Source organism: Chanos chanos, chromosome 3 (genome assembly GCF_902362185.1).
Source record: "Chanos chanos chromosome 3, fChaCha1.1, whole genome shotgun sequence".
In the NCBI taxonomy this organism is placed as follows: Eukaryota; Metazoa; Chordata; class Actinopteri; order Gonorynchiformes; family Chanidae; genus Chanos; species Chanos chanos.
The window spans coordinates 11,680,142-11,703,820 of NC_044497.1; the positions used below are offsets into that span (position 1 = coordinate 11,680,142).

Below are 23,679 nucleotides of genomic sequence, written 5' to 3' on the forward strand. Positions count from 1 at the left end.
GCGGGGGGAGGTGGGGGGGGGGGGGAGTGTACTTTGGCGCTTACTTTGTCCACTTGTGTCCTCTCACTGACCCACTGTCAATAAGTGTTTGGTTTATAGATAACGCCTGATTCAAGGGAGGCCATTCATCAGAAAAATAATGTGTCCCAACAAGGTTGATTCACTTCTCTTTCCTAGAGAACATATTCAAGAACAGAAAAAAAATGCATCTAAAATTTTAACATACCCGGTACTTCCAGCACTTCAGTGGAGCAGAAATGAGGTGTGTAATCCTGTATGACTGATAGAAATGGATATTGTGTGATCACCATTACCCTCAGTTAATCGATTAATTTACTTCTGGCCTTTTAAAGTGTGCTTGAAAAAATGTGCATCAAAAGCAGAAAACTTCTCTCGCAAAAGGGAAATGCTTTTAAATACTTTATTTCTGTTCTCTTTGGAACTACGGTATAAAAAAAATGCTAACTCATCACATGATCAGGTACAGGGGTTCTAAAGCTCAATTTGAACATACACACAGCACATACAAAGCTAAAAAGAGCTGGAAATTAAAGTTACAAGGCCGTTTAAAATGACTGCTGAAGAGCATGTTTTCCCCATCGTTGCACTTTATTGTAGGGCATTTAGGTGCTGTGACTGCAAGAAACTCTTCATTTAGGGACCACGGTTGAGGTGAAAAAGGACAACAGTGCTATAGTTGGTCCTGTATTCATGCTGCTGTGTAAATGCCTTTTCAAATTCCTCTTCACTGCGAACTGGGCCGGTTTGGATAATGACGCTATCTGGGTCTGCTCAAATGCTGTCGTTTTCCTTTCAGGAGACGCAATTGATTTAGTTCACAGGGTAACTGAAAAAGGAACATGAAAAGTTTTCTCGAACTTGGACTCCTAATTATTGTGACGACAATTTTGTTAACGGTTCTTGATAATGCTCACACTAATAGTCGCCATCTGAAATCCTCTTGAAGGTTTTGCTTTCAGGAGGCAGAGACAGAAGGTCCACGTGTGCCCATAAATATCTGTTATATTCAATCTCAGGTTAGCGTCACTCATTACATTTACAGACGAGTCATTATGACAAATTGGCTGTTGCTTTTAACAGGTGTATTTATAACTATGGAAAAAAACTCCTTGGAAGTTAATTGCAAATTAATATTTAATCGAATGATACATGCGATAAGATTTACCCTCCTTTTTTCCCGTTTAAGATAAATGATGGTACACAAGGGAGGCTAACAAGATAAACACCAAAATAGTTCAAGGCTGACAGGGAAATAAGAGCCATCCATCAAAAGAAGGCTGACCTGTCTGTGTGGCATCGGACGACGGCTGCGGGCTGCCTGCAGCTGTCGTGCTACTTCTGAGGTCTGCGGCCGTTACATGCAAATTCTCAATAACACAGGCATACGCACATTCAGCGTGAGTTCAGATCCAGGGACAGCGCTACCCTGTTCCCTTTTAATCGCCTTTGAAAAGTTACAAGTCCAAAACTCTAAAGCACATTCAAAAGAAAAAAAAAAAAAAACGGTGCCCTTGTGTAACTTTGACTGCAGACTCGCTGTAATTTCATAGCGGGGATGAGGCGAGAGTTAGGTGACAGTTTAGCTATCTGAGAGTTATTCAGACGCAGGTGTGGTAATGTTGACTGACTATACATATAAGGGCAGAGGCTACCTGGCCGTGACCCCTCCAATTTCATGCCTTTACTGCATATCTGTATTGACACTGTAAATAAAGCATGTCTACCCTTACATTCAGCATAAGAACAGGATTAAGGCAGGATTAAGAATGTTCCACATCATGGGTGCACCTGCTCTTTGCTTAGACTCTGCTTTACACTGGGTCTTATCTAAGACGTATACGGTATACAGCAGAGGTCAGAGGGAACGCATGCCGATGGCTTCGAATATGACATATAGCAGTACACAAAATGCATGTAAGCACTCAGAGAGAGAGAGAGAGAGAAAGAAAGAAAGAAAGATTTTTCTTCTGATTCAAAGATTTTACAAAGAGGGTAATGTGTCATTTTTGAGGTTCTTGCCTTTGAAGGAGAAGACAGAAAGACTGTCTTATTCTACCAAGCCAGTAGTCCATTTCAACTGATGGTGATCCGTCAGGATATCATGATCGTCTCTGTGATCTTTAACCCTTGTCACACACTCAGTCTGATTTTTACACACTCAGTCTGATTCATGTAATTGATGTCAGCCAACTCTCAATGTGATAGATGTTAAAAGTCAAAAAGAACACTGTAAAATAATCAAAAAAACATACTGTTATAATAACCCTACACAAGAAGCTTCGCAAAGAGCTACATCAATAATACATTTTTAAAAAGCTGCTAATTCTTCTGCGAACACAGTATTCATTACAACTGATTGTCAAATTAATAGAAAAATTATTGCGTATTTAATATTCCTTTTTTTTTTTATAATTTTTCTGCTCCTTATTCTTTTTACTCTTGATCATGTCATAAAACAAAACCGACATATTTCAACTCTGCAGAATACTTCAGTAAGGAGCCATCGTGAGATCGTACTGAGAACCCCCATTCCCAAAGCTGTCTGCTAAGCCTTTCCAATGAGAAAGGTACACAGATGAATATTTACAGAGAATTTCATTAAGGTCATCATTAAACCAGTGGAGAAGAGCCTGTAGTATATTGGACCTCTTTGATCATATTTTTTTCAGAGGCACACACTGAAACTTCTATAATCCCTTTTATTTCTTGTTCCCCTCATTTCTTCCCTCTGATTAACCAGTAAAAAAATAAAGATGGTGAAGTCATAGCCAATGTTGATCTACTGGACCTTGTCTGTTTGAACAAACTATGAGCTACTTTTGGAGCTGAATGGAGGAGAGACATCATTTGAACAGCCCTAGGAACTTTCCTTCCTATTTAAAAACTTTTTTTCTCTCAACTCCAACTCCAAGTTTTAAATTTTTTTTTGTTGAAAGGTACGGAAAAATCCGGAGAAAAATTGGCAGGGTAATGTGATTATTCATATTAGATCGCATTAGAAACCAGGTTCACAGAAAATTGTTATGATACCAAAAAAATAATTAACCGAGTATGAAATGAGTTTACATTGTCCTCTTTTTGCACATTTAATCCTTTGCCAGAGGAGGTACCCCTCTCTGAGTGTAACTAAAATGGCAAAGAGGAGGCATCATTAACTGGGCTAAACGTAAGCCTCTGCAATTGTAAGATAAGCCTCATTTGTTCATCAATTACCGCCTGACCAGATGAAGACTCCAGCAGTCCTCCACCTTCAAGGTTCTCAACAATTTTCTGAGTTTTTTTTTTTTTTTCCACTGTTGGACGAGAATTATCTAATATTCTGCCATTTATATCAAATCATACTCTCAGAATAAATGAAATATGGCAAAAGCCTGGCCAAAATATTGCTACTGATTTCAGTTCTCTATGATTGCGTCGATCGCTGGAATAAAGATTTGGTTTTGTTTTGATTATAATACAAAAACTGTGTGAGTGTGCTTTTTTAATGCAGTTTGTGCACTGTTTATTGTGACAATGGCATTCAAAGTTCCTGGGGACATCATGTGAATTTCAGAGTGCTGCAAAAAGAATATTTTCCTCTTCTGCTCAGGGGAATGTCTTGAGGCACAGACAGACAGACAGACAGACAGACAGACAGACAGACAGACAGACAGACAGAGAGGGAGGGAGAGAGAGAGAGAGAGAGAGAGAGAGAGAGAGGAGGGGAGGTTCTTGGTTCCTTAGGTCTTTGTTCCCCATCAGTCAATGCACAATTTCTCTTCTCATCATTTGAAATGTGGAGTTTTATTTTAGTCCATCAGTCAGACGGGTCAGAGCGAAGCCGCAGTGTTTTTGCTTCTGCACTCTATGCATATCTGACTGTATCTCTCAAATGGGCAGATTATGTGTCAGTGGCCTTTGCAAATGAACTCAGAACAATCTTTCCATCTCAGTGCTTAACATGAAATTGATTTCTGTCCAAAAGTATCTACACAAAGCTTGAAAACATGACTACTTCTTAAAATGATAAAATCCTGTTTTTGTTTTGTTTTTTTCTTTTTGGTCTAAAATTAATTATTCAGAATACAGAGAGGAAACATGTAATTTGCTCAGTGGATGAGATATGGCTCCATCTTTATTCATGCACTTTGGATATTGTCAGAACGATACATTAAAATGCCTGTAAGAGCATCAATCAAAGCCAAATCCAACAGCCCTTTTTCCAAAGAAACACTGGGTGGCAATAGAAGTGACACTGCACCTTGAAAAGAAAGATTACCTTGATGGATAAGTATTGAGAGAGGTGTTCTGTAATTCCACAAACACCTCAACAACACTATATAAAGAGCCTTATAAAGCTAACTCATATAGTTTATCTCACAAAATAGAACCATTGTTATATTCAAAGCCAGAGGGTACTTATTCATAGTGTTCGCATTTATACACACACACACACACACACACACACACACACACACACACACATATATATATATATATATAGATATATAGATATAGATATAGATATAGATATATATAGATAGATAGATAGATAGATAGATAGATATATAGATAGATATATATATACACACACACACACACACACACACACACACACACACACATATATATACATATATACATACACTGTATATACTGTATATACTGTGTGTGTATAGATATAAATATAGATATAGATATGTCTTTAATCCAACATTTCATGCCATTTTATAATCAGTACCAGTATTTAAATGAATGTGAATAGGGTGTAGCAGGACTTACCTTGCTGACCTATTGGAAGGAGCGGAGATGGGAATTTTCTTTTTGTCTTTTGATGCACTGGCACCTCATGTTCTGAATAAGTATCTTGTCAGGTCAAGGCAACCAAGGGACAAATAGTCAGAAATACCGATGATCTTGGCCCTTTTTTAAAGGGATTAAGAGTGTTTTAGGAGTGTTTCATATGTCTTATAAAATATAATTATCCCACCACCCATTCTGCACACTGACATTGCAGTCAAAGAGAAGAACTAGGCCTACACAGAAACTGTTCCAGTGTTCTTCCTTGCCAGGTTTGATTTATTTACTTATTTTACATTGAATCTTTCATCGTTGGATCCCATGATAATCATTATCGTTTTTCAGTTTAACATTCTGACTTGAGTTGGACCAAAAGTGTTACTGCAATATTTTATTTTATATGCTTTTAATCATAGTTTACCAAGAGCAGCAGTAAATTATGTGGCATAAAGAACAATGTTTTCATTGCCGCCACTAGGGGGAACCATAAGACTGTTATGACTTCCTATGATTTACTAGCATTTACTTTTGTGAAATTGATCTGCAGTTCAAGAGAGTGTATTTGAACTGAAATATAATACTTATGCTTTCATAATATATAAGTCTTGTGGTTTTATTTTCTTTTTTTTTTGAACCGCAGAGTAATATAGATGATGAATGGGCCACTCACCACCGACATCGATTCTGGGTATCACCTACTGCCATATGAATTCACAGGAAATATCACAGGACAGTAAAGTAAATAAATAAAAAACATAATAGACTCTGGCCTCAAGGAAAAAGAAACTGTTTGTTGCATCCTAATATAAACATGGTGTAGAAAATCCATACAAGGTCACTTTTCCAAGTTTCTGGATATCCTGATCCTCACCCTGGTTTAACCGATGAACAATGTTCTTCTCAAATGTCAGAGGATGGTAGTGTCCCACAGTGCACTGCCAGTTATGTCCCTCCTCATAATAGTGGCATAGATCTGTTCTCCGATAGGACGGCAGAAACTCATATACGTCCACCCGCTCACACAGGTTCATCATCACAATAATGCCTTTAAGAAAGACAAATACAGCAGTAGGGGTATATTACTAAACATACTTTTCAGGATGACAGAGGAACGAGGAGCATCGCCATGGGAACATGGATTCGTATTGTTTACCGATATGTACTGATCTGAGACCTGCCTATTTCATAAGGAAGAACTCAAGTGATCAGTGCATTTAGGGAAAACTATCATCGGCATAACATGGGTGTGCTCGTGCTTACCGAGCATGCCAGAGGAAGGTGGGTTTGGTTGGATGTCCACTGGTGAGTCTCGCTGTATCACATCCCAGAGTTTCCACTGCATGGAGGGGCTTAAAATGTAGAAGGGCTGGTTTGGGTGGAGTCTCCGGTAATCCCAGTATCGCTGGTGGAAGTCATAGTCAGGCTTCTTGTACCACTGCAGAGGGGAGGAGAGGAAGACATGCGTGTTGTATTAACATCATGTAATTTCACAGCAATAACAGTATTTAGGCAGAGTGTGTGTGTGTGTGTGTGTTTGTGTGTGTGTGTGTGTGTGTGTGTGTGTGTGTGTGTGTGTGTGTGTGTGTGTGTTTGTGTGTGTACTCACTGAGTACAGATCTGCAGAGTAAGGAGCTGGGTCCCACATAATGAGCACACCAGTGTTATAAAGAGGGTCTTTCAGAAACTCTGCTTCATCTGATGTCACAACCTTGTCAGATATGGGAAAATGACTGAATGATGAGATGACGTTTTGCTCATATGTAATTCAGGTTTTTGTTTTGTTTATGTTTTTTGTTGTTGTTGTTGTTTTTCAAAAAGGTTTGTCATCTTGTTATTTTCTTCCACTTACCTTAGAGTTGATGATGCGCAGAGTGGTCTTTGTCCCCACATCGGCACTGTAACCTTCTGTTGGTGCCATGTTAAATCGAAGGACAGCTTCATGGGAATCTTTTAGAGGACAGTTGAGTCAAAAAGATGGTCAGGACTGTTAGACACTGGGAACATTTCACAATGTTCAAAGATTTAACAAATACACAAATTTTCACAAAACAGAATTTTACAATGGCTCAGTTGGTGACGTTATGGCTGATTCAATACACAGTTGATATATATTCAGTGCATGTATAATATTTCATCTTTTCAAATGTTAATTGGTCTAAAAAGTAGTAAAATACAAACAATTGCAGGCCAGAGGAAATAAAGATCATAACATGTATCAGGAAGAAAAAGTATTTCTCATAAGCTGAGGTTTTGCCACTGGCCTCCACGGCTCTCTCTTATCTGTGGGCTCATGAGGGGTGACACCCATTGTGACAATCGTGACACACTTCAGTAGACAAATAATTCATTACATAATCAGAGATACACGCAGAGATGCACACAGCCACACTGCGGACCCATGGTAAGTGAGATTTGGGGAAATTCCACTCTTACCGATTTCAGCGGCCAGTGAGGAATTCCTCAGAGCACCTGACGACATAACCACGGCACAGGTTCTCAGATGACCCACTGTGTCCTGAAGGCTCCATTTGGGCAGCCAGTGATCCCACTGCCCCCCTGAGAAAGGCCCGTCTCCAGCCCTCACAGTACCGAGTGGGACACGAGCGTTCAGCTCACACATCAGCTCAGCATAGCTCTTACACACTTTTTGCCTGCCGACGTCCAAGTTCACACCAAACCTGTTCTCTGCTCTGTAAAACTTAATGGAATCCAAGACTTCCTCAGGTACATAGTAGGTTTCAGTGTAATATGTCCTGGATTCGTTACAGATGCGTGCCCTTTCTCTCAACCATACTGTCGCCGTGCCATAAAAAGTCAGACCCATGCTGAGGAGCAGGAAAATGCTTCTAATTCGACCTCCTCTAATCCGGAATCCAGTCAAGAAAATGTGGAGAAAATCAGGCGACATGTCCGCTTTTTAACTGTCTGTATTCTCAAGTGCCTGCTTGAATCCTGTGATTAGGCTGTCCTCAGTTTCCGCAGCCTTGTTTAACCTACTCCAGCACAAGTCCCTGTGAGGTGATGTAGTGACTGCAGACACAGGTAAAACAGACAGAGCCAGCATAAAGTGCTGGAAATTGACTGGCAATGAAGAAATTGGCATTGTCCGAGTATAAATAACTTATAGGCAGTAAAGTTATCTTTCCCTTTCATTTCTCAGGAACAGAATCATATCAGTCAGCCCAACGTTATCAGTTCACTACAATGCAAATAACAAACTCAGGTTCAAACCGTCAAACTGTTTTTGTTTGAATGACTTTATAGAGAACATAGAAGGCCCTGTTAGATCTGGTTATTAAAGAAGCTTCATAATTAAATCTTGAGAATAATCTATTCCTGGGCAGGGCAGAGCTAGTGAAAGACTTTTCAAAGCCAATGGCAGCTGCACATATCCACTCTGGGATATATTTAGGGATGACACTCACAAATACACACGCTCCCACAAGGACATCTGGAACTGATCTCCCTGTTAGTTTCTCTATCTCTGTATTACAGCAGCAGGAGAAAAACAAAAGGGATCAGGTAAGAAATGTTTTTACAGAATTTAAACAGACACTAAGGTTCTAATCTGTAAGCTATTTGTGTATGTGTATGTATGTGTACTGCGGCATGAATAATTAACTATATTTCTGGCAAGGTCAGGGTTCCTTTAAACAAGAAAAACAACAATATTCAGAATTAAAAATGTAACAATCCAAAAATTCAATTAAATTACATTTGATCACTCAGCTAGGGTCCACTGATTCAACAGATTTACCCCCTGCACATACAATTAATATAAGTACAATTCATGTAACGTAAAAGAGGTTAAACTACTCATATTTAACCAAACTGACAAATAAAATCCTACATTTCAATATAATAATTAGCAGAATAGCTTCTTCAGTGTTTTCCTATGGTGGAGGATCTGGTGGTTTTTTGAGGCTAGAGATCTCTTTGTCCTTAACCAAAAAGTAAAATGGTAGAATAAATCTCATTTTCCTCTACTGTGTCAGCTCCTGTTTGATCCACTCTTTCATTTATAGACACAAACCTCTGAGGTCACATGACACCTGACATGATGCTGCAATGGAGTATGCTGTGCGTGGTCATGGCAGCCCAGTTGTGTTTGTCTCAGGAGGCGGGCGACAAAGTCATCACACCTGATGGCAGAGAGCCCTGTGCCCGATGGCTGAGTGGAGTTCCAGGTACTCCGGGATTTGACGGAATCCCAGGCAGGGACGGTAGGGAAGGGCGTGAAGGAGAAAAGGGGAATGACGGTGAACCAGGTGATGAGTAAAAACATTCTTTACATAAAACAAGTCACGAAACAAATAATCATAATTCGAAGGAATGTCTTGATGCATTTTTAAGATGACTGATGATTTAATTTAATTTTATTTTAATTGCTCATTGAAGTGGAGGATATGAGAGAGCTGAGAGTCTTGATTTGATTTGTGTTTAAGAATCCTTGCAATAAAAAAAAAAAAATTCTGCACAGGTTCAAGAGGGCTGAAAGGGATACCAGGTGAGTTAGGGGTTGAAGGTCCAACAGGACATCCTGGTTTCCCTGGTAACCCAGGCCTTAAAGGGGAGAAAGGAGAGAGCTACTTTACATACCACTCAGCATTTAGCGTGGGTCTGACAGAGGAGATCAGCATCCCTGATACTCCCATCCGCTTCAACAAGGCCTTCTACAATGAGCAGCACGACTACGACGAGATTTCTGGAAAGTTCCGTTGTGTCATCCCAGGTATCTACTTCTTCACTTATCACCTAACGGTTCATGGGAAACAGACACAGGTTGCCCTCTATAGGAATGGTCGAACGGTAGCCTTCACACTCGACCAGTTTCACAACGGGGATTTGGACCAAGCGTCGGGTGGGACAATTCTGAACCTTGCATCTGGAGACGAGGTTTGGCTGCAGGTTTACAGCGGAGGTGAAGAGGAATTTATTGGAGGCGTGTATGCCGACATCACCAGCGACTCGACCTTCTCCGGCTTCCTCCTGAGTCCCAAACTCCAAAATAACCCATTAGACAACCGCAGGCGCTAACCGCTATCTTTGGTCAGAGTACAGTAACCACACTAATAGAAAAGCATTCTATTGTACATTAAGACTACAGACATTCACTGTTAAAACCCTATCCTCCTCTAAACCCTCTCACATGGCTTCAACCAGTGATCCAAAGAATATATTGTTCAGGAGCTGGGGGGCAATTTAATCAAACTTGCCTCCAGGGGTGTTTCTAGTTTAATGATAGAGGACATGCAGGTGGTAGCAACTACTCCCTTAGAGCTGTATCAGTATCTTTTTACCAATAAGTTGCTTAACTGCGTAAAAAGAAAAGTACATATTATTATTAGTAGAAGTAGTAGTAGTAATAAGAATAAGAATAAGAATAAGAATAAGAATAAGAATAGGAATAATAATAAGAATAATAATAACAAATAGGAATAGGAATAAGAATAAGAATAAGAATAAGAATAAGAATAAGAATAAGAATAAGAATAGGAATAAACACCTAGGATGCCTGCCTGGAACACACAAGGCAGCAGCCCTCGTCAAATTAAAGCTAATTGGGAGTGGATACATCCTTCACAAGATCCTGGATCTCCTAGAGGACTGGTAGGATCTCCAAGAACCAGAGGAACAACAGACCCTATGAGGAGTAATAGACAATACAACTACTACTACTACTACTACTACTACTAGTAATAATAATACTAATAATAGTAATCATAGTAATAATAGTAATAATGATAGTACATGGGCATTTCTACATGTTCTACATGTTGCTCTCTAGGTGGCAGTAAAGAATGTCCTTCAGGCTTGCCTGTATGTCCCAAATCCCCACTACGCTCATCAGAAATAGAGTCACATTCTAAACTACTTGCTGTTTGTTTTTTGTTCTTGTGCTGCTGTCACTTACAAGTACTTGAGTCGCTGTAATGGGATTTTGTGACTGATTTCACGTAAGTGAATAATGCAAATAAATGGGTTTTTTGGTTGGTATGTTTAATGACAGATCATTACTCACTCTGTGATAAAGTTTTCAAAGCTTTTATTTAGAACATTCAAAGAGAAAAATCTTTCAAATAAACTGTAAGACAAACAAACACAAAGCATTTGAATGATTTGAATGTATAAAAATCAAGCAAAGTTGTGGAAATTCATTAAATATTCCTTGGAGTTGGAGAATAATAAAAATGCAGAACAAAGAAGAAAAAAAAGTGTTGATGGTTATTCCTTTTTCATGAACAATACTCTATACCTTATTCTAAACAACCCTTAGTGACCAACATGGTGTATTATAATCAATCCAAGATTAATTTTATATGATGTCACACATAAGAACATCATAGCTGAGGTGCAGAAGAAGAGCAACATGAATAAAAATCACACGTACTCAGGTCATAGAGCCAATTTAATCAACCACCAACATGTCAGAGCAAAAGATGTGAACTTTCATACAAGTGCTGTTAAGACTCCAGGGCTTGCGATTGCTACAGCTCTGGATCATTTTGTTGCTGGAAGTGGATCAGTTTGCTTTTTATGTGTGATTACAACTAGTGTGTGTACAGTCAGTTTGAAATTTTATAAAAGAACCACTGTCCATTTTTGTGTCCTGTTTGCAAATGTTTTCAGTCGACTTTTTTAGACTCTTGTCTCTCACTTCTTCCTGTAGTCTCCTGTGTAGGCACGGTGGTCATTTGGAAAAACATCTCCATATCTTCTGAGCATATCCTGGAAGCTGGAGGGTTGCTCCTGAGGTCCATAGCCAGCATAGGGGTCCTCCTGCCCACTCATGTAACGGTCATAAAGATGCTGGTCGTAGCTGGGTGCCTCTGGCTGCTGCTGCTGCTGTTCACGGTAGGCCTGCTCCTGGTGCTGAGGGGCTTCCACGTGCCGGGCCGGTTCCTCTTGACGTTCCTCAGCAGGGCGGGCTCTCTGATCCTCCTGGTTGACCGCCGCTTCAGCCTCTGGCTCGTAGCGGCGCAGACGGCAGTTGCTGTCATACTCTGGGTCGCAGTCAGGATCAGGCTCGATCACACCGTTCCTGGTGCCATCAGCATTGAGATGGGGCTCATAGGCTTCTGCAGCATGGGGAGTCTGCCTGTAAGTGGCTGAGCGCGGCTCGGTCTGGCCTCTCAGAGGGAAACACTCCTCATCATAACCGATGAAACAGTCATAGCCTTCCTTGGTCTTCCCGCGAGGTCCCAGCGGGTGGCGACTCTCCTCTTGGTAGGGAGACTGGTAATGTTGGCGTGGGAGCTGGTGTTGGGTCGGTCGGTGCCTGAGCATTGCGGCCGCTGTGGCAGCATCGCGGTACATGGCATAAGGGTCAACGGGAGCACGCAATGCACCGGAAGCTGAAGCTGGCTCGTCCTTGGGACTCTCGGGCTCCAGGCCTAAGCTTGCAAACTTGGTTGCCGTCAGAGGATTGCAGTTGTCATCAAAGAGAGGGTTGCAGGGTCGCTCTAGGGGGGCTGAGGGAGAAGGAGCTTCAGTGTTCTGGGCTGCCTGTAGGGCAGCAGCATATGCACAGTATGGGTCGACGCGAGGGTCACAGTGTGGGTAGCGGAGATACAGGCCAGAGGGGGTCTTCTGGACCAGCTGGGGCATGCATTTCGGGTCAGTTTTGGGATCGCAACCGAGATGGGCGTAGGATGGGACAGACCCAGAGGCTGGTCTGTAACCATAGGCAGCACGTAGATGGTACTGCAGACACTCCACATCCTCAGCATCACAGATACGCAAGAGCTCCGCCTTCTGCTCTGAGGTCAGGAAGGACTGAACCATTGGGGCATAGTAGTAGTAGCCAGAACGGGGATCTTTCACTACGGGGCTGTGTATGTAGGCAGGAGCTTTGACTGGAGCAGGTGCAGGTGGAGGAGGTGGGGCAGGGGACTTGACAGGGGCAGGTGCCAGATATGGGTAGCCATATCCCATGGAATAGAGGCAGTATGGATCCTTATAAGGGTCACAGGCCTTGACTGGTGCAGGCTTGGGTGGCTCTGCCTTAGGTTTGGGCCTGCTGGTGTATGAAGCCACGCAGTTTGGGTCCTCAGACTCAGCACAGGATTTGTATATTTCACTCAGGTGACGGAGGTAGAGTTTGTGGGAGCGACGGCCCTCTGCCCTATTTTTGTTCTGAAGGTACGCGAGGTAGACACGATCCAGCTCCTGAAGCTGAGTAGAAACAGAACAAACAAGGTCAAAATAAACCAATATGAGCAGAGGAGGATGAGCACAACGCATTTCATGCTGGTTATTTTACTGTTGATTTGCTTTGAATTGGAGGTGATATCTATTCCCAGAGTTATACTTACAGCCTCCTGGTTACCATTGTCAGAGAAGAACTTGTACCAGTTCCAGAAATCAGAGTGCTGTTTGTACCAGCTAATGTTTCTCCTGTTGCGGATAAGTCGTTTAGGTGATGCAAGCTCAGTTACCCTCTCCTCACTTCCATCTAAACAAAAAACACTTTTTTTAAGTAACCTCAAATTTAAAAAAAAAAAAAAAAGAATGTTACAAAAGATTTTATTTTCAAAATTGGTCTCAGGATGCACTGCGAGTAGCATGAGTGGTTCACAGGAAAGGTTTACGTGTGTGTGTGTGTGTGTGTGTGTGTGTGTTTTAATATATGCAGTACGCAGTATACATACTGAAAGTATGGAGTGGTGCATATATTTTTTGTGGCTGTGATGGTTTAACTGGAGGACTGGCTTTCAATAATCCTACAGTCATGTTTTAATGATTAACAGTCCTGACAGAAGCAAACTGTGTTTACCATCTCCTTTCAGACGCTGAGCCACGGGGCCAGCCAGCAGAAACTCTGTTAAAAACAAAAAAGGAGGGGAGGAGAGACAAAGAGGAAAATGAGGGGGCAGAGTCTTAACCAGATGTTCCATGTGTCAAAGACAAAGTCAAAAAAACGCTTACCTACTCTAATAGCCCCACAGGTTCACTGCAGAAGAACTGCATTTTCCATGTAAAAGTAGGGTGTGGGGGGGTAATATACAGGTGGCATTGTGTGAGACTAACCTTCAAACACTATACATCAGCACTTTAAAGAACGACAGCAGGGGGGCTACAGTTACCAGGGCTTATTGAAGCCAAACCTATAAAATCTACAAAGAACAGAGCCCGCTATACCCACAGGCGGACCCAATTATCCGAGCTGGATGAGAGTGAGAGGAGCCGGCGGGCTGCATGTACAACCACAATTTCCACCTTTAACTTCAGAGTCGGAGGATTCCCTGCGTGACCCTACTCTGTGCCGGAAAAGCAGCAGTCAACTTACAGTGCCTTATCTGCTCTGAGATTTCTCTCAAGGGGGTGAGTTCACCTCTCTTCAATGTGTGAGGGTGAAGGGATGTGGTTGGGTGGGGGGAGGGGGGGGGGGGTTCTGGTACCTTAGTATATCCGCAATATTATTTTAACAAGCCTGTAAATGCGCTCGCAACATCTGGAAAAAAGGCAACTGGGAAACAGGGTCTTCTGCTGACGGTTGGTCATTTTTTTAACAGTTTGCAGAGCACAGCAAAGACAGATATGGGAGTAACCTGACACCTTCCTCTCACCTCTGGATGTTCAGGGGGTTTTGACAGTGCTACAGAGATGAGAGTAAGTGGGAAGCTGACTGTGCTTCAGTACAATTAATGTTTCTGGAGCTGTCACAATCATATGGTGTGTGAGGCCAGTCTATTGACACAGGACAATAGAAAAACATTGATCATTTGAAGTAATCTGATAATTAATGATTCAGTGTCTATAATCCTTGTAGATAAAATGTTGAATGCTTTTCAAACCTCCTTTTTTTGGCAAAATGACTGATTCCTATCATAATTTAGAGAGCAACATAGGAGGATAATCAATATCTCAATATGAGAGTGTTTTATAACTAATCATAACTAGATATGAACAGATCAACCAACCTGGTAATAACACTGTTGCTAATAGCACTCCTGTAAATATATGAGAAGCAGAGAATCTTCCAGCCATTTTCAACCTTCTTGATTCCTTCAGAAAATCAAAACAAAATGTAGTGGACAAGAAGTCAAGGAGAGCCTGAAATGACCTTTTGAGTATAAATTAAGTGTGATAAAAACATAAAACAATTAAACTGTATGAACATATCAATGGTGAAGACATGATAGAAATATTAGGAGTCAAGCTCTGCTTTCCCTTAGGGCGGTCTATTGATACACCCTCAAAAGTGAGAGCTGACTGATACACCACTGAAACACCTGAGACTTTGTGGATAAGTTAACTATCTAAACATGAATTCGCATCTTGTCATTATTGTTTCCCAATTTTGAGAAGGAAAATAAAGAATTGTCTTGGTGTTATTTAAAAAAATAGCTTTCATTATTTATGTAGTATGCTAAACATTTATCTTGCTGAGATTTATGTTTAAGATATTTTGTGCAATTGCAAGTAACATGTCATTTTGTTGGTAACCTATGAGAAAGTTAACACAGTGACTGGAAAACTTCAAAACTCTTCCTGCGGTGTAAAAGAAGAGGTCTCAGTGATTGCTTACCTGGTTAAGGGTGTGATGGTCTGGACCTCGGGTGAGAGGCTGTGGAGCTGTTCTGGGCCTGGAGAGTCAGCTCCAGACGTAGATGGGTCAGAGTATGGGGGCAACACTCCTGGTGCACCTCTGCCACGACTGTCTACAGACTGTGCCACGACCAAAGGCTTGGCAACGTTTTAAACAAGCCCTTGATAATTAAAAAAAAAGGTGCATCCCATGGAGTCATTGGCATGCTGCTAGCAACACTGTGATTGGCTTGAACTGACCCAGCTGGTGGACCAATAGGATCATGTAATTACAGAGACAAGGAGAAAGAGGAGGAGAGAACAGGAGACCCTTAACTCTCATGCCAAAAATTAAACATTTTCAAAGGGTGGAGGGGAGAAGGGGGGTGGGGGGCAAAAAATGAAGAGACAGCAGTTTAGACAACCATGCTGATGTAAACTGCCTCCATCATTAAACAGCTGAGGTGCAAGATTAGCGATTTGTACCTAATTGATATTTCTATACATAGACTAAAATAAACACCTAACAGTGTTGACTAGCAAAGAAATGCCTACAGTGTTAACACGATCAGTAGATATGCTGACTTGCAGTGCACAAAGTAACATCTGGAACAAAGTAATCTGCAGTTTCTCTCCCTGCACTAATGTGCCCGGGCATGTTACTAAAGCCATGTCTTTCCCACAGATCTACATTAATTCACCTCATCTGAGGAGCAATGCTAGAAATATAACTTTTGTCAGTTATCTGTCTCCTACCAACAAAATGTAATTTCTAATCAGTCCAAAAATCACATTAACCCTAAACTTTGTTGTTTTAGCAATATGTAATCTGAAATTGACAAATTTCATGTACATATTACATGTATGCAATATGAAATTTTGTAAGAGTCTTTGATTTGAAAAAGTTAACACAAAGCAAAAATGCTGCAGAGCCCAGATCCTTTGGCCACTTGACAGGCAATTGTTACTATAATCACAGTTATTATAGGTATGTGTTATCAACTGTTTAACACTACCTGTCCATTCAATACCACAATTTATTACACAGGCCTAAAGTATGAACAAACACTTGTTACCCATCATATGACATCAGTCTGAGGATGTGTCTACAACCCTCTGGTAGTAAAGATTCCGCTGAAGGATACAGCCTTAGGGTAGCTGGGGTAGCTAAAATTATAGGCTCCATTTGACAATTTTTGCCCTGTTCTAAATCTAGTATGACATAATTAATGACTGCTCTATATCATATAATGAGCAATAAATCATATGGTGAATCTTAACTCTCACTGAAAGCATATCTGGCCTTTTAGTGTCTCTAATCAATCAGCTTTAAATGGTTGAATACTGAAAGACGCTTTCAGTATTCAACCATTTTTATCTAAGCTGAGTATGCAGAATCTCTGGACACTGAAAACTGAAATACTGGATGGATATATTTTTTTCAGTAACTGTCAGCCATGGGCAGCGTAACATCTGTGTCTTTATGTTAACACTGAATCGTGCATGTAATTACACATGCTAACAGGTGTGCTGGAATGTACAAAGACCTACAATCTTGGCTGGAAACAGATTCCAACATGAAAAAACAATTGCGATAATTTCAACTTTTGTGCTGGAATGTCTGGGATCTTTAGAATTTAGAAACATCTGGTAAACCAAAGGGTTTAACACAAAATTTTATTGAACAAAAACTAAGCGGAAACAGTAAACATTAAAATATATGTATCCATCAAAAAACAACTTCCGTATGCAACAATGACAATTTTCATATCAAAGTCTTCAAAAATGTCTGAAGTCTTCATCACTGGATGTCATCATCATCAAAGAGGTCTTCAAAATCTGTTTGCGGGGGAGACAGATACAAAATTAAGTCATGCCTTTGCATAAATTTCATCATTTCATAAAAAAACACACCCTAACCTCTGTAAACCTATTTATTCTCCAATCACTCTCAAAGTCATAACCTGTTGATGAGCTATCTAACACCACTGCTCTGTCCACTGAAGAGCGACATGAACCTATGTCTGGGTTTGCGCTGCTTAACTTGGTCAGAGGGCTATGTAGTTAAAGACACCTCAGTGTGACACGTGTTCAGTTATTCTAACCACTACAGATGGATGAACTGGCTCCAAAGCAAGGAACCATGCTGCGCTGGAGCCAACAAGACCCAATAAAACAGGTTTACAGACGCGGTATTTAACCTCTCCTTTACTGCTCAACGACTGCTTTTCTAGGTCAACCGGTACACGTCTGTCTTGAGAGTGCATATTTGAGAAGAGAAAACAAATAAAGAAAATGGTAGACCACGGAGGATACAGTGCTTAACAACAGTCCGTTATCATCAAAACAAACAATAGACGAGTAAGAACCAAAACAACAAAGACAACTGAAAGGCAGATCGATGAAAATACACTGTGATCACAAATCATCTGATTTAGTGTCTGAATAGTGTTAACCAATGACCCGAGATGATGTTAGCCTAATTACTAATAGTATTAACAGTACAAACATCTCATACCACTGTTGAACTGAACACACAGTGGATTCTACATATATGGGCCAGATGGGGCTGGTGAAATTAAAAACCCTGTATAAGCAAGCCTTGATTCTGTATCTCACAGACACAATTTTTGTGTTTTTAAATAACACTAAATTTAAATCAGCGGATGAACAGCTTAATACTTGATGTTATCGATAATTTCCTCTAAACAATAAAGACCGTTTACCCTATTCTTTTCCGTCTTTAATAACTCGTTTAAATCTGCGAATGAACAGTTTAATGCCTGATATTATCGATAACTCCCTCTAAAAAAATGAAGACCATGAATTCTATTCTTTCTCGTCTTTAGAATAAGATCACAGAACCTGGTTCAGGGCCAAACCACCAAAAGTTATTGGCGCAGTGAATCACAAACTTAAAAACGCATCTTACCATTGAAGAAATCGGAGTGTACGGCTTTCTCATTGGCAGCCAAGTCCATCAGCAGACCGGTGCTTCCCCCTGCCTGTCAATCAGCAGAATACTCCAAGTTAATGAGTTAGGATTCCTCTTTTCGACATTTGATCGACAGCAAACATCTGATATTTTTGTCATCCGTTCTCTTTCAGAAATAATGTATTCATAACTACCCAAAAGAATTAGAGATGTATTAGAAGACTGGGTTTCTGTTTAAGAGGTTGGAGTAAGTAGCAGTCTTTACTACAGTAAACTAAGAGAATTTCTTTGGCATTTAGGTTACGTTAACTGAACCCAGGTAACTTACAATATTTTAATTATGCTAACGTTTGCAACCTCTGAGATGCAATCAACTATCCAGCTGGCATATGGCTTGCTACTTGGCTAATTATACGAGACCGTTAGCAATTTAGCCAGCAAGTTAGAAATGCTTTCATGAAAACATTGCTGGTACCTTGTTCTGGCCGAACAGAACAGTTCTATAACCACATAAACAATGTAAGAAATGACTTAACCAAGGTTAGTCGGCAGGCTTAGATTGTTGCTATCAGGTTAGTTGTTTCTACTTGCTAACCAGAGCAATACATTAAAATACGAACCTCATCTAAATCCACGTATGGCCCGGCGCCTTCAGGAAACATTTCGTCAACCGCGGGCTTCATAGCAGCTAAGCAGTTTTCAAATCAATAAGCAGCAAAGTAAGATTTTGTTTATGTTGCTAGTGGCAGAAACCTATCTTTTTTGGATCATGAACAACACTCTTGCATATGCTTCTCATCAGTTCCTGTTTGGTGTTACACTAAAATGCAGCCGGTTGGAGAGTGAAACGACAAAGTTCCTTTTCGTTGAAGAGTATTGCGTTTCATTTTTAAAATAAATTGAATAGACTATAATTGAATAAATTCAGTTCAGGATTTCCGCTTTCATTCATACAGTAGATAAAAAAAATTGTCTTCTCTCCCTTACATTAATATTTTCGCACCATGGACTGTTTCATTCTAGAGGGCTGCAGGGGCCTATGCTTCTGAATCAGCCAAAGATCTGACTTATATTTTCAGTTTTATTAGAAATAAAAGGCTTTTACCGAAAACATAATTCCACCAAACCCTTTGTCGAAATAATTACAATAAAATGCAGTTATCTGTAAACTTAATGGGGTGGGGTGTACGATTCAAAATAAATAAGTAAGTAAGTAAATAAATAAATAAATAAATACAGACATTTCTGCATCGGTATTTTTAATATTTGAATCGCTCACAATACTCATTGTGAAAAACGATTACAGTACTATTCAAGAACGGCGTGTTCTCTCTATTTCTTTTATCATCTTATAGCTAAAAAAGTGAAATATAAATCCGGAAAATAGTGACAACATTATGGCAAAACAAGAAAAACAGTAACAGAAGTTATAAATCCAAAAAAGACGAGAATCAGTACACTTGATGAGATTATAAATCTTGATATTAATTTGGACGTCAGTATTAAAACACAAGTCACAGATTCATGCCCTTCAAATGCAAAACTGAAAGATATGTAGACAGATATTATTCATATCACATTATGTGAACTGCAACTATTAAACCCTCACACAGATTAATCTCCATTTTAGTGTTCCACCTGGTCTGGTACTTCATAACCTAATGTGTCTCCAAGATGCTGATGAGCAAAAAAAGTCTTGGCCATCTCGTTGATCTGATTATAGGCTCCAATGCTGCGGAAATATTCCACATATCTCCAGAAGTCCGTGGTAGAGTAAGGCCAGTATGGAACAGCAGGGGGCTCATCATAAGGGACTGTAAGAAAATGAGACGATTCATTGTTTTTTCCTCATGTGCAGAATAGGTAACATTTGTTACCAGCCTCTGTGACATTTGTAACAATCTACCAGTAGTTCATTATCAGCAATACTTTTTTTTTCTATTCATTAAATTAATTTATTTGATAAGCTATTTATCATATGTACATTAGTTATACTTTCTGAATTATTGGTTTCAGTAACTGAATTTCAGTAATGTGACTGATCATTTGAAATGTAACAATGAAGAATTTGGGTACTGTATGTTAAAGAAAAACTAGAGAGTCTGCGATTGGTATGTTATGGTATGTAACTGAGCAAAATAAACCATAAACGTCTTCAGCAGCAAAACAAGTTGTTTTTCTTTACCTCCTTCAGGAATGAATCTGGCACCTGTGAGGGAAGAGAGAGAGAGACAGAGGAAGAGTTTCAGAAATCCTGAGTACACAACTTACAAAGGGCTGATTCAGGTATTGGAAACTGAGGTCCTCCCATGGGATTCCAAGATATGTGAGGACTTCCTTCCAAAATATTATTCTTGACTGTGTTTGCACTGTCCTCAATAGTGAATGCAAAACTGAATTCTCAGCACATAAAACCATTCACTGTAAACATAATATATGATGCATGCATAAATTCTGAAATAAAGAATTTCTTCTTGGAAAATTAAACATTATTAATGAAACAGTCACGTAGCAAAACCAAAAGTACTTAATAAAATCTGTGGTGAATTTTTTTTTTCAAAACATGATTTGCTTTATAGAATTGCTTTATAACATCATACCAAAGTGGCTCATAAATAAAGAAACACTTACCGCAGAAATTATTGGACATAAAACAGATGATGAAAACACAAAATAGGACACACCACTTCATCCTTCCTTTAAATAAGCAAGCAAAGAAGACTTTCAGATTTATATGTCTTTATATGTCACTTACAGCTTGACAGAAATGAAAAAGAAAAAAAAAGAAATAGTCGATCCACTCGGGCAAATACGTCTCACTACTCAGATCAAAACATACTGGATTCAATAATATGTCAAAATGCATATTTATTTTTAAAAAATATACCTGTTTCTGGTGACCACAGTATAAGATGGATGTGTTCCTCTGAGCTGAAAGAGTTATAACATACTAAGCAAAAACTGGACCTGAATTTAATGAAGTAGACGTCCCCTCCCCAGCCTGTCTTGCGCCACCTAAACCACCCTAACATAACTAAAAATGTTGGACTGACTCGGAAAAGACATTTCTTTTTGTTACACATATGGCTAATCCTTTTACATCCTTTGTGTACACTGAGAGTAATTACTTAAAGCATCAGCACAAATAACTAGAGAAAAACACATGGTTTGTTTAACGAAGTGGAGATAATAAATGAAGATCATAAAGTAAGCAGATATGCCTCAAGTATTAGATTTTATTTACCACATGATATTTTGTTGACATTCAAACTTTCTTTAAACTGGATTTTAGTGGTAAGTAACCATCAACATGATCTTCACAAACTTCTGAACACAATGCATGCTTTTTTGCACATTACATTCTGTAATAGACAGGGGGCAGCAGTCCTCTTGCTACCTAACAAGTGCCAGGAACCGCACTTAGAAAACAGAACAAGCACAAAGAAGGTATTATAGTCCTTTCATTTGCACCGAGAATACTTTGCAGATTAAATTCTTATCTGACTATTAAAAATATAGGCTAGGAGTTTTTTAAAGGTTTTGGACTTAGGACATTGAGTATTCAGTGATAAAGATGCCATTCAGAAAGCCCATTATTAAAAAAAATTATTAACTCAGAATTTTATAAACGTACCATACATAAACATACCATAAACATACCATAGCCCATCCAGAGAAACCAAGTCATTTCTAAATGATGTCATTCTCAATATAGCATTTCTTGTCTCTCTTTAAAATCAGATCTAACTCTAACTGTCACATCCATGCTGGTCAGTGGCTTTCATTCTACTGATATCAATATTTTCACGTGCAAAAATCTCCTTGGCATGGTAAACAATCTCTGGAGGCAGAGTGCGTGTGCGTGAGAGGATCCAGGCATAGTCGACGTGGAACAGCCGCAGAATATCAGTGCAGGAGTAGACCAGTGAAACAGTGTTGAAGTCAGTAGACAGGACCCAGTATGGGCTGTAAGGTGTGACTGCACAGCAGAGACGGAGTAGCAATGAGAGGGAGAAGAGAAATAAGGTATAGCAAAACACTGACTGTGCGAAGTGAGATCAGATAAATAAATACATATCATCTATTTTACCTACAGTCATGTAAATAATTTTAACTGAAAGCGGGATTACATTTTATTCATTAATTAATAATAGGCCACTATCTGCCAGGAACTAATGAACAGTAAATCGGTGCGTGCAGTAATTAGACGGATGAGGTGCTGTTTAGTTGAAAGAATAATTGGATCATAATGTGGTGAGACATGGTCCACAGCTAGAACAACTGAAATGAGAGAATATTGTGGCAGATGATGTGCTACTGCTCATCATACTCACAGTAGGAAAAGCTTACTCCAAGCTTGGCTGGCTCCCTGGAGTCTTGAACAATAGCTGTTCCTTCAGCAGACCTCACTTTTCCTTTACTGTTACATACATACAAATATACACACGTACATGCACATACATACATACATACATACATACATACATACATAAATCAATAAATAAATAGGCTGAGTTCATTTAACACTGCCACTGAGTTTTGAAAGTACTTTTTTCATTTTTGAAGTGGAATATCTGGACAACATTTGTCTCGAAAACATAAATAGCCACAACTGTGAGCAAAAAAAAATCATTTATACACACGCTCAAGTTATGTTTAGTATATTTATCAATGCATGTTTCTTGTTAATTACAAGTATACCTAATGCATCATAATATTCAGAAGAGCTTTAAAAAACCCACCTTATTAACTAAAAACTGTATAAAATATATCCCCACACCAAAGTCAATGTGGCATGTGTAGTGAAGACAGAAAGAAACTCACAGGGTCTGTAGATTGAGCACTCTGATTGTATGATCTGGTCTTAAGGCATAGTTGGCCTCAATACATTTGCCCCTCTCAAAGGACGCTGGGAGCTTTTCAATTTCATACCACCTTCCAAGGTACTGTAAGAATCACAGAGAAGTCGAAAAGACAAACAGATGCATTCTTTTCATTCAGTAGACAGAAAACCAAATTTGGTAGAAAAACAAGTCATATTCTCCACTGTACCCGGTTGAGGTCAAAGTTTGGCTGGACCATTGGTGTTGGACATGGGCCCCAATGGAATGTCTGAGATGCAACCATGGGCAAAAGAATGGACAGACGGAACACAACAATAGTCCTCATGTTGTTCGTGGTGCTTCACTCGCTGCAACAGCACAGAAGACAACGAAGTGATTGTCAGTGATTCACGAGCAACCGCGCACCAGTTAGTCCAAGAGAATCTCTTGTTATCGAGACGGTCATTTGCACTGCATTGTGACGGAGGGGTTTCAGTGAAATACCAATCCTGAAATTATTATACAGAATTACAAAAAAAAGGTACGACAAAAATGATACTGTAACGACAGGTTCTTCTCTCTCGTGCTTTT

General features: G+C 39.7%; 6 protein-coding genes across 6 annotated transcripts; 1 reads left to right on the forward strand and 5 right to left on the reverse strand.

Annotated features, from left to right (window-relative positions):
* Nucleotides 1-5,600: 5,600 nt before the first annotated feature.
* LOC115806706 (beta-galactoside alpha-2,6-sialyltransferase 1-like) lies at nucleotides 5,601-7,708 on the reverse strand. The gene is made up of 5 exons (XM_030767572.1): nucleotides 7,234-7,708; nucleotides 6,650-6,747; nucleotides 6,407-6,508; nucleotides 6,061-6,235; nucleotides 5,601-5,845 (listed from the first exon to the last, which is right to left on the reverse strand). Exons 1-5 carry the CDS (start codon nucleotides 7,706-7,708, stop codon nucleotides 5,601-5,603), a joined length of 1,095 nt encoding a protein of 364 aa, XP_030623432.1.
* A 1,182-nt stretch (nucleotides 7,709-8,890) lies between these two features.
* On the forward strand, nucleotides 8,891-9,837 carry adipoqa (adiponectin, C1Q and collagen domain containing, a). Its single transcript, XM_030767573.1, has 2 exons — nucleotides 8,891-9,068; nucleotides 9,281-9,837. The coding sequence occupies exons 1-2, from the start codon at nucleotides 8,891-8,893 to the stop codon at nucleotides 9,835-9,837; spliced, it is 735 nt and encodes a 244-aa protein (XP_030623433.1).
* A 1,617-nt stretch (nucleotides 9,838-11,454) lies between these two features.
* and1 (actinodin1) lies at nucleotides 11,455-14,790 on the reverse strand. Its single transcript, XM_030767574.1, has 4 exons — nucleotides 14,724-14,790; nucleotides 13,577-13,621; nucleotides 13,116-13,255; nucleotides 11,455-12,975 (listed from the first exon to the last, which is right to left on the reverse strand). Exons 1-4 carry the CDS (start codon nucleotides 14,788-14,790, stop codon nucleotides 11,455-11,457), a joined length of 1,773 nt encoding a protein of 590 aa, XP_030623434.1.
* A 2,241-nt stretch (nucleotides 14,791-17,031) lies between these two features.
* Nucleotides 17,032-19,044, reverse strand: cops9 (COP9 signalosome subunit 9). Its single transcript, XM_030769904.1, has 3 exons — nucleotides 18,886-19,044; nucleotides 18,263-18,335; nucleotides 17,032-17,169 (listed from the first exon to the last, which is right to left on the reverse strand). Exons 1-3 carry the CDS (start codon nucleotides 18,946-18,948, stop codon nucleotides 17,132-17,134), a joined length of 174 nt encoding a protein of 57 aa, XP_030625764.1. The 5' UTR covers nucleotides 18,949-19,044; the 3' UTR covers nucleotides 17,032-17,131.
* Nucleotides 19,045-19,891: 847 nt separating this feature from the next.
* otos (otospiralin) lies at nucleotides 19,892-20,957 on the reverse strand. The gene is made up of 3 exons (XM_030770261.1): nucleotides 20,897-20,957; nucleotides 20,451-20,474; nucleotides 19,892-20,079 (listed from the first exon to the last, which is right to left on the reverse strand). Exons 1-3 carry the CDS (start codon nucleotides 20,955-20,957, stop codon nucleotides 19,892-19,894), a joined length of 273 nt encoding a protein of 90 aa, XP_030626121.1.
* A 1,057-nt stretch (nucleotides 20,958-22,014) lies between these two features.
* LOC115808318 (apolipoprotein D-like) lies at nucleotides 22,015-23,434 on the reverse strand. The gene is made up of 4 exons (XM_030769650.1): nucleotides 23,318-23,434; nucleotides 23,090-23,211; nucleotides 22,600-22,685; nucleotides 22,015-22,244 (listed from the first exon to the last, which is right to left on the reverse strand). Exons 1-4 carry the CDS (start codon nucleotides 23,432-23,434, stop codon nucleotides 22,015-22,017), a joined length of 555 nt encoding a protein of 184 aa, XP_030625510.1.
* Nucleotides 23,435-23,679: the final 245 nt, after the last annotated feature.

Bases quoted from the DNA above. Each gene is read 5' to 3' on its own strand.
- and1 (XM_030767574.1), bottom strand. From the start codon at position 14,790: ATGGCTGGAAGATTCTCTGCTTCTCATATATTTACAGGAGTGCTATTA. The intron at 13,256-13,576 runs GTAAACACAGTT...TTTTTTGTTTAG, and splicing joins TCAGCGTCTGAAAGGAGATG to ATGGAAGTGAGGAGAGGGTA. The intron at 12,976-13,115 runs GTAAGTATAACT...GTTTCTACTCAG, and splicing joins ACAATGGTAACCAGGAGGCT to CTTCAGGAGCTGGATCGTGT.
- LOC115808318 (XM_030769650.1), bottom strand. From the start codon at position 23,434: ATGAGGACTATTGTTGTGTTCCGTCTGTCCATTCTTTTGCCCATGGTT. The intron at 23,212-23,317 runs GTACAGTGGAGA...TGATTCTTACAG, and splicing joins CAAACTTTGACCTCAACCGG to TACCTTGGAAGGTGGTATGA. The intron at 22,686-23,089 runs GTGAGTTTCTTT...TGTATGTAACAG, and splicing joins GTGCTCAATCTACAGACCCT to TAAAGGAAAAGTGAGGTCTG.
- cops9 (XM_030769904.1), bottom strand. From the start codon at position 18,948: ATGAAGCCCGCGGTTGACGAAATGTTTCCTGAAGGCGCCGGGCCATAC. The intron at 18,336-18,885 runs GTTCGTATTTTA...GCTGATTGACAG, and splicing joins CATACGTGGATTTAGATGAG to GCAGGGGGAAGCACCGGTCT. The intron at 17,170-18,262 runs GTAAGATGCGTT...CCCCGCAAACAG, and splicing joins ACACTCCGATTTCTTCAATG to ATTTTGAAGACCTCTTTGAT.
- otos (XM_030770261.1), bottom strand. From the start codon at position 20,957: ATGAAGTGGTGTGTCCTATTTTGTGTTTTCATCATCTGTTTTATGTCC. The intron at 20,475-20,896 runs GTAAGTGTTTCT...CTTCCCTCACAG, and splicing joins TATGTCCAATAATTTCTGCG to GTGCCAGATTCATTCCTGAA. The intron at 20,080-20,450 runs GTAAAGAAAAAC...ATTTTCTTACAG, and splicing joins CAGATTCATTCCTGAAGGAG to TCCCTTATGATGAGCCCCCT.
- LOC115806706 (XM_030767572.1), bottom strand. From the start codon at position 7,708: ATGTCGCCTGATTTTCTCCACATTTTCTTGACTGGATTCCGGATTAGA. The intron at 6,236-6,406 runs GTGAGTACACAC...TCCCCTCTGCAG, and splicing joins ACTCTGCAGATCTGTACTCA to TGGTACAAGAAGCCTGACTA. The intron at 5,846-6,060 runs GTAAGCACGAGC...TCTTTCTTAAAG, and splicing joins ACCTTCCTCTGGCATGCTCG to GCATTATTGTGATGATGAAC.
- adipoqa (XM_030767573.1), top strand. From the start codon at position 8,891: ATGGCAGCCCAGTTGTGTTTGTCTCAGGAGGCGGGCGACAAAGTCATC. The intron at 9,069-9,280 runs GTGATGAGTAAA...AATTCTGCACAG, and splicing joins GGGGAATGACGGTGAACCAG to GTTCAAGAGGGCTGAAAGGG.